General features: G+C 45.4%; 1 protein-coding gene across 4 annotated transcripts in view; it reads right to left on the bottom strand.

Moving 5' to 3' along the window:
- Positions 1 to 8,932, bottom strand: part of TENT4B (terminal nucleotidyltransferase 4B) — a 58,548-nt gene extending 49,616 nt beyond the window's left edge. For 3 of the 4 annotated variants that reach the window (XM_055079028.1, XM_055079027.1, XM_028477956.2), the window contains exon 1: positions 8,305 to 8,928. In XM_055079028.1, coding sequence (XP_054935003.1) covers positions 8,305 to 8,873 — 569 coding nt within the window. In that variant the 5' untranslated portion in view covers positions 8,874 to 8,928. Of the gene's footprint in view, positions 1 to 8,304 lie in introns of all 4 variants that reach the window. The other variant, XM_007113762.4, reaches the window with a different exon arrangement.
- Positions 8,933 to 9,349: the final 417 nt, after the last annotated feature.

Here is a 9,349-nt window from a genome sequence, read left to right as displayed (position 1 = left end):
TTTGTTATAAAGCAGAAACTAACACACCATTGTAAAGCAATTATACTCCAATAAAGATGTTAAAAACACAAAAAACAAAAAACTGCAAAAAAAAAAAAAAGAGAGAAGCCACCGCAATGAGAAGCCCTCGCACCTCAACGAAGAGTAGCCCCTGCTCCCTGCAACTAGAAAGTCCGCGCGCAGCAACAAAGACCCAACATGGCCAAAAAAACACACCAAAAAACAAGTATTCTAAGGAACAGTGGTATTAACACCTCAAACAAAGAAGAAAACCAAGGGTGAATAACTAAATTTAAGAATAAATACATCAAATTTAAAACCTCATCAGAGACCTAACACTTTATTAAATCCAAATTACTAGAAGATAACTTTTAAAACTCCACAACCACAATCCTAATGCATCCTTACTCTTGCTTTGGCAGAAATTTACAATACAATAAATTTACAATTTATAATACAAACTTGACAGTGCTAAAAGTTATGTTATTTTGACAAAATCAAAACAGTGACTTCAAGGGGCTGGTAAGGGAAAGATAAGAGACCAGGTCCTAATTCTCAGTCCAGAAAATGGTTCCAATGAAACATGGTTTATTCTAGCATAGATATGAAGATAATATATTTATTCTACACAGTCTGAAGGCACTGTTCAGATGTAAAAATACTGTAAAACAACAACAACAAAAAAAAACCTTACTACCAACACCAACAAAAAAAATCACCACTACGGACTTCCCTGGTGGCGCAGTAGTTAAGAATCCACCTGCCAATGCAGGGAACATGGGTTCGAGCACTGGTCCAGGAAGATCCCACATGCCGCAGAGCAACTAACCCCATGCACCACAACTACTGAGCTCGTGCACCACAACTACCGAAGCCCTCGCGCCTAGGGCCTATGTCCTGCAACAAAGAGAAGCCACTGCAGTGAGAAGCCCACACTACAACAGAGTAGCCCCTCTCACCGCTAGAGAAAGCCCACATGCAGCAACAAAGACCCGACACAGCCAAAATATTAATTAATTAAAAAAAAAAATCACCACTAACCACAGGGTTTACTCCCCAAAATATAGCCAAGCCAACAGAAAATAAAATTTATTCATAGCATATGAAAGGAAGGACTCTAAATTTTGAAATCAACTCTGAAGTTATCCTTTTATATGTTTTTAGAAAATGAAAATAAAGCTCTACTTCATACTAGTTTCTAAGAAAAAGCAACATGTAAAGGAAACACTGTAAAGTAATTCAACGATAAAAGAGTTAAAATGATATTGCTAAGCATAAAATCAAAGCAAATCGAAAAGTAAGGCCCTTTTAAGTCAATTTTACTTAGAGATTTTTAATTGCAGACATTCTCAATACTGCCAAGAAATTTTTTAAATAAAAATTAAAGTTAGGGCTTCCCTGGTGGCGCAGTGGTTGACAGTCCGCCTGCCGATGCTGGGGACACGGGTTCGTGCCCCGGTCCAGGAAGATCCCACACGCCACGGAGCAGCTAGGCCCATGAGCCATGGCCGCTGAGCCTGCGCGTCCGGAGCCTGTGCTCCGCAACGGGAGAGGCCACAACAGTTAGAGGCCCGCATACTACAAAAACAAAAAAACCCAAACAAACAAAAAAAATTAAAGTTAAAATTAGGTGGAGTTATTTATGAGAAGGTTAATATGATAAAAGCATAATAATCTATTGCTATTCATATGAGAACAGCTAAAATAAAAAACAGTAATAATACCAAATGCTGGTGAGGATGCAGAGAAACCAGATCTCACATACGTTGCTGGTAGGAATGTAATGTGATACAGCGACTCTAGAAGAGAGTTTAGCAGTTTCATGTGCTTACCAAATGACTCAGCACTTTTGGGCATTTATTCCCCCCAAAGTGAAAACTTACATTCACATAAAAATGTGTACTACATGAATGTTTATAGCAGCTTTATTTGCAATAGCCAAAAACCATATAAACTCTTCCGGAATGTCCTTCACCAGGTAAACTGTTTAACAAACTGTGGTACATCCAAATTTTGGAACACTACTCAGCATTAAAAAGGAAGGAACTATTAAACATGCAACAATTTGGAAAGAACTCAAAGGAATTATGGTAAATGGAAAAAAAGTCAAAGTAAAGTACTATATGATTCCATTTATATAACATTTTCGAAATGAAAAAATTATAAACATGGAGAGCAGATCAGTGGTTGTTCGAGGTTAGAGATGACGGTGTGTGTGTGCATGAAAATAAACGGACGGCATGAGGGATCTTTTTTTTTTTTTTTTTTTTGTGGTATGCGGGCCTCCCTCTGTTGTGGCCTCTCCCGTCGCGGAGCACAGGCTCCGGACGCGCAGGCCGCTCTGCGACCATGGCTCACGGGCCCAGCCGCTCCGCGGCATGTGGGATCCTCCCAGACCGGGGCGCGAACCCGGTTCCCCTGCATCGGCAGGCGGACGCGCAACCACTGCGCCACCAGGGAAGCCCCGGCATGAGGGATCTTTGAGGTGATGGTATAGTTCTGCATCTTAAAGACGGTGGTGGTGGTTACACAAATCTACACATGTAAAATTGCACAGAACTAAACACACACTACACATATGAGTGCACATAAGACTGGTGAAATCTGAATAAGGTTATGGATTATAACAATGTTGATTGCCTGGTTTTGATATTAAACTATAGTTATGTAAGATGTTACCACTGCACGAAACTAGGTAAAGGGAACATGGGATCTTTCTGTACTATTTTTTGCAACTTTCTGTGAATCTGTATTTCCAAACAAAAAGTTTTTAAAAATTAGATGGGGGGCTTCCCTGGTGGTGCAGTGGTTGAGAGTCCGCCCGCCGATGCAGGGGACACGGGTTCGTGCCCCGGTCCGGGAAGATCCCACATGCCGCGGAGCGACTGGGCCCATGAGCCACGGCCGCTGAGCCTGCGCGTCCGGAGCCTGTGCTCCGCAACGGGAGAGGCCACAACGGTGAGAGGCCCGCGTACCGCAAAAAAAAAAAAAAAAAAAAAAAAAAAAAATTAGATGGGTTTATGCATGAGAAGGTTAATATAAGAAATACAAAAGGTTTAACATAGCATATGGAACATGGTAAAAAGTCTCCATGAGCACTTTTATTTTATAGAGCACTTTTAATAAAGCAACTAATTTGAAAACACAGGTTTTTGTATACTATTCAAACTATTTCAGCAGAAAGCATGACTTGAGCTAGAATTCCAGAGTTCAGTTACCAGATACTACATGAAATCTCTTATGCACATGGCAAGATTTTTTTCCATACTCTGAAACCGTTCAAGTGATTAAGGAGCCAGTACGCAACAAAAACAGCTCCACATTCAGCTTTTTCCCAAAATCTTTAACTCAAATTTCCACATAACCCAAAGCCCTCAGTATAAAAAAAGTCTCTAATATCATTAAGTAACTTATAGGAAGGAAATAAATTAACACCTGCTGTTTGGGTTCAAATTAAAGAAAAGCCTAGTTCCAGGGCATCCTCAACTTCGATATATATTCTCTTAGAAAAAAATAATTTCCTGTCATGCTAAAAATGGTAAAAATGAATTTAAAGTCTTTTTGGTGTTCTGTAGCAGCTGAGTCCCTAACCAATATTCAGAGGGTTAGGAAGAACACTCTACTGGCCATCCTCTGAATCCCTGAAGTAGGCTGAGCTGTCCAGCCAGCTCTGTAGAAAAGAGTCAAAATAGGAGTCTCAGACCAGCTGCTGGGAACGGGACCCTAATTCTTCAAATAAGCATCCTCTTTGGCCTACAGCCCCTTCAAGACTACTCCATACCTATGTGTGTATAAATGATTAATAAATACAGTCTCCAGTGCAGTGGGTGTGATCCTGAAATAGTTTCCTCTGCTAAATTTTACTCTAAGGGACAAAAAGGAAGCTGAGTAAAATCATACAACACCTTGCTTTCCTACTTTCCATAGAAAAGTGGCTTAAATTTTTCTCAGGTATAAAAATATCTAACCACAACTGTCTGACCAGTCCAATACCAGCAAGGGAGCCCTTGAAATTTTCTCCCCATGGACCCTTCTGGACTCCTAACACTAGGATTTACTGGTAGCGGTTTCATGGAAGAAGTTGTGATGTAAGGCCATCTACCACACCAGGACCAGAACTGCTGTAACACACACTCCCTCCTCCTCCCTACCTTAAGACTTTCCTAGTATCCCTTTCCCATGCTTCCTTTCCAGAAAAAAACTAAACCTTCTGTGTGACCCCACGGTAGATTCCAAAAAACTCTAGTCATTGTTTCTTTCTGCCTTTCGGCACCTAAAAACTTAATGGGTGTTGAAGAAAATTCCACACGCTAAAATGCCAATGATTCTGACGGTGTGACCGTGTTCATTGTCACAGATTTTAGACAGAAGATGAGTTGTGGCATGGAAGCAGCTTAGTTGAACACAGTATACTAGATTTGAAATTCTCAAATATGAATTACGTTGTTAGTATAGAATCTACACTGCAGAAAACCTAATGTCTTCTTGAAAGCACATTTAAGCACCCACATGCAGTAAAATTCAATAACCTGAAGGTCCTAGTTCACTGAAGAATTACCGTGGGCTACATTTGCAAATGCACAGAAATTATACTTAGAGCAAACCCTTGGAATAAGGCCTCTAAATTCTTTCATGTTAATCTGCCTGATCGCTTTGGAGCCCGGCACTAACACCAATCCCAGTGATCATATTGTGTAGAAACAGTCAGAAAGAGGCCGTAAGGCCAGTGCCGAAGAATAGCGTCAACATCTCGGACTTACTATGATACGGTGTACAACACACATAAGAAAGGACACTGACCCCCTGCAGTAAAGATGACTGTATCTGAGCCCCAAAATTTCATCTCCCTGCTAGACAGTTCTATCTAAACATCACCATACCTTTTGCTCCAAACCAACAGTCATAACCCTTATTTTCAACAATAACACTAACATTACCCTAGTCACTCAAATTCAAAGCTGTTATTAAATCCATGAAGGGAGTCAGACTCTTTTCCATTCTTACCTTGTGGTACCTCTCACACTCACTCCTTCCCATTCCCATACCCATCATCCCAGTTCAAGAAATTATTCCTTAAACCCAAGTTTCCCACCAGGGACTTCTTGACGTCCCACAGTCAAATTCATACTCTGAAACGTTGTTTTGAACAAGTCATCCAAGCCCTGAAAAAATATCTACAGATTTGGCAGTGCAGCCAACACAAGCCTATCCTCATGAGCTTGGACAAGCACCAAGCACCTTCCACAAGAAGTTTCTGGACACCTGGCCTCAGGACCAAGGACTCTGAATCTCCAAAAGTTTCCCATGTTTGCTACCTTTTGGCATCTCCTCTTTCTCCATTATGATCAACAATTAAATCTCTGAAAAGAAAAGGGCTTAAAGCTCATTTTCATGGACAGCTAGAAGAAGCATGTGGACTCGTCCTACACCATAGCCAGCATTGAAAGGGAGTGAATTCCAAGAAACAGAATAAGTGAAAGCAACTTTATAAAGAAAAAAAGAAAAGCAAACAAACTCCCCGGATCTGGGGTACACAGAGAAGGCTGAGACGGTAAGCCCAGGTGAGTTTTCATTTTGAAAGAGGACTATGAAGACTTCAGGATGAAATCCAAACACCTTACTCTACATTTAAGAAATTTCCATCTTACCTCAACTTTAAAAAAAAGAAAGAAAGAAATTTCATCTTAACTAGTGATCTAGTGGGTAAGAGAAAACATATACATAAAAGGAAAATTAAACATAAGCAAGCTATACCAAGAGCATGAAACAAGTACTACAAGATTTCAGAGGAAGAACCAAAAAAATCATGAACCTGGGCAACAAAGTCAGGATTTTGAACTGGATCTTGGAGTGTTCAGGGAACAAGTCAATCAGTCTGGCCAAAACAAAGAACAGAGAGATCAAACATGTGAGACAGAGTGTGTATACAGCTGTCCCACAGTTCCCATACACTGTTCCCGTGCTTTTTCTTCCTCTCCCTTATCTGGACAGTCATGTCAGTTCAGAGGCCAGGGACCACCACGATTTGTTACTCTGTTAGCTAAATGTCAGTCATCCCAAGAACTCGGAATAGTTTTACTATATTTAATCTCAGAAGAGCATAACATTGAGGTGCACTCTGAATTCAGATTTTTAAAAATACCTGTATTAAAAAAAAGCAGAACTTTTGTAAAAGTCAAGAAATAAGGATCCATAAATCACAACAAGAATTTTTAAGCACCCAGACACTTTTACAAAAACAATCTTAGGAACCATTAATAAAATTTTAAAAATTTAACTGCACACATCCTCTAAAAGGGAGGCAAAAGAATGGAAAGTCTGATGAAGTGATAAGCAGTTTTAAGACAGGTTTACAATCAGTTTTTAAACAGTAATCCCTCTGGGAAATGGAAATTCCTCTCCTTAATCCCTCTGAGGACAATATAATATTTGAATCAGGAACAAGAACATCTTGCTTCTACCTAAGTTCAAATGTGAGCCTTTTACAGTATCGTCAACATTAAATAGCAAGTAAAAGAGAGGAGAATTTCTAATCTGTCAAAAGAGAGGCAGCCAGCATTTTGGATTTATAATGTATCATTGCTACATACATATGCAGAAGCTTCAGTAAAATGAAATTAGGGAACTTCAAGATTTTAGTTGACAGTGATTACTTAACTGGAGCTTATTCCTGTGAAATGAAACTACCAGAATCCCTCAATATCAATTTGCTTGTCACTAAACCACAGGTTTATGCTTCATCTTGGAAATGCTAACAGGATGGAACCATGAGCCTTTTATTAAAATGAGATGACCATGGAGAGCGCCCTTGAAGCTTAGCAACAGAGGACTAAACCCAAAAAGGTTCCCCTCTGGAAAGTGAGGACAGGTTTGATATGTACCCCAATGCCAGTCCTTAAATGCTTGACTGCATTTTCCATAAAAGGTGGGAGTTGTAATAGTAGCATACAGCAGACACCAGCCCACTAGAAGCAGATGGAACCCACCAACTCATTTTACCCAGACCTTCAAAAAGGTACACAGAACCCTCTCTGCTTGCCAAAGCAGGGCCGATCTGAATGGATGAATCTAAGAAAAGGTTTCACAAGGGACTACTAATGGTAATTTCATTTGCCTACTGTAGCCCACAATGTAAAATAGGATCTGAAAAATGAAAAGCAATTTTAAAGCTCATTCTCCATACTCAAGCTAAACACACACACACACACACACACACACACACACACACACACACGGGGCAAAAGCTTTATTTTACAAAAATTTTTTTTTAAAGACTCTATAATCTATTCCAACACAGGGGCTCTTCCAGAAGGGAAATCTAGCTGGAAACAGTCCCTGTTTATGTACATAATTCACTAGGGGTCAGGTAAGATTCCATTTTGTAACAGCTGAACTTTAAACAGAAAGTCATTAGTGGTGCAACATTCATTCATTAGCATAAAGTTACCCCCTAGAATGAAAAGCACTGGCTGTCTCTGCCAGGATGACAACTTTATAGGGAGAAACTGGGGCCAAGGACCATGAACTCCTAGAAAGTTCTATCCGCCTGAGAAGAAGAGCTCACCATCTCCATCAGCCTAAACTTAACTGTCACCCCATTCCTCACTCCCCACAGAGCAAGGCATCGCTAATATAGGAAAGTTTTAAAAATAAAAAATATAGAGATGGGCCAAAGGGTCAATAGCAGGCAAAGCCTTTCAGGGCTGACACGATTCCTGTTTGGGATTGGGGGAGGGGGAGGAGCTTTCTGGATGTTTCTATTCTTGGCAAGGAAAGCACCTCCAAGTCCTGTACCGTCAAAAGGCACTAACACAGGAACGTTCTCAGGGAATGAATGATTTGCCTGTGCTAAGCGACTTCATTTTGGGGTGTGATGATGGGGAGCAGGGTGGGGAGGGCTAGAGGGCTGGAGAGGGAATAGAGGGAAGGTGTCTTTGACTAGGGGGGATGGGAGGAAAGAGTGGATGGATAACGGGGGGTCCAGGGAAGGTGTGGAGGGTTAAAAAGGAGGATGTGGATGACTAAGGGAGGTGAGGGGAGGGTGTGGATGGCTGAGGGGATGTCCAGAAAAGGCGTGGAACTGAGGGGGAGGGGGGAAAGCTGTGGACCGCTAACGAAGGTTGGGAGAAGGTATGCATGGCGGAGGGATGGAGCGATGGCCATCAGCCCCCTGAGGAGCAGTAACGAAGGCAGGCAGAGGGGGGTGGCCTCACCCAGGCTCCCCCCCAATCCCCCTTCTGTGGGCGTGTGCCCGGCTGCGCGTGTGCAAGGGCCAGGCCGCCAGGCCGCAGGGCCACCACTCACCCCACGACTCCCTGGTTGTAGTTCCTCCGCTTCCACGGGGTCCCGCTGTACAAACCCCCGCTGCCGTCGGCCCGGCCGCCTCCCGCGGCCCGCCCTCCACTGGGCTGCAGCAGGCTGTAGTTGAGTCCGTAGGTGCTGGCCTTATTGTCGCGCTTCCTCTTGTTGCTGCTGCCCGAAGCTGGGTCGGCGGGTTCCGCGGCGGGGACGGCGGCCGAGGAGTGCGGGGACGAGGACGCCGAGGGGGACGGGGACGCCGAGGGGCCCGCGGCAGCCCGGCGGGCCCAGGCCGCGGGCTGGTGGTGGTGGTGGTTGTTGTTGGTCGTCTCCAGGGGCAGGAAGTCCCGCTGCTCTGCCGGCAGCGCGTGGCCGCCCAGCAGGCGCTCCCCGGAACGGTACATGCCGGCCGGGGCCGGGGCCGGGGCCGCGCCGCCCGGGCTGCCGGTGCTGCTGCCGCTCCCGCCGGTGGCCGTGCTGCTGCCGCCGCCGCCGCCGCTCGCGCCGCCGCTGCTGTGACAGTGGTGGTTGAAGTAGAGGTTCCTCAGTCCCTGGGTCGTCTCCCAGATCTGCATCCACAGACTGTTGGACGGTCCGAGCTGCTCTGGCTGGAACCAGGCGATCCTCGGATCCATCAAACGGCGGCGGCCACTGCCCCCGCCCCTCCTGGCTGCCCGCAGGGCCGCCGCCGCCGCCGCCGCGCCTCAGGCGCACGCCCGGCCTCGGCGGCTGCTGCTGCGGCGACTGCTGCTGCTGCTGCTGCTGCTGCTGCTGCTGCTGCTCCCGGCCCGCCGCGGGCGGCGCGGTCGCGCTGTGAGCCCGGCCGGCGCCGGCGGCGTCGCTCCCGCCCTCGGGGGCTCCGCGGGCCCTCCCCCCCTCCCTCCGCCCCTCTGCCGAGCCCCTGTCACCGGGGTCCCCGTGCAAATGGCGGCTGCAGCGGCAGCTCTGGAGAAGGGCGATCGTCGGCGGCGGCAGCGGCAGCGGCGGCGGCGGGACGCGCCTGCTCCGTAGCGTCCTTGCTCCTCCGGCCCCGGGGCGGGGCCCCTGCCGG

This window comes from Physeter macrocephalus, chromosome 17 (assembly GCF_002837175.3).
Source record: "Physeter macrocephalus isolate SW-GA chromosome 17, ASM283717v5, whole genome shotgun sequence".
Classification (NCBI taxonomy): domain Eukaryota; kingdom Metazoa; phylum Chordata; class Mammalia; order Artiodactyla; family Physeteridae; genus Physeter; species Physeter macrocephalus.
The sequence above is the reverse complement of the archived record's forward strand: the minus strand, read 5'-3'. Positions and strand labels throughout refer to the sequence as shown.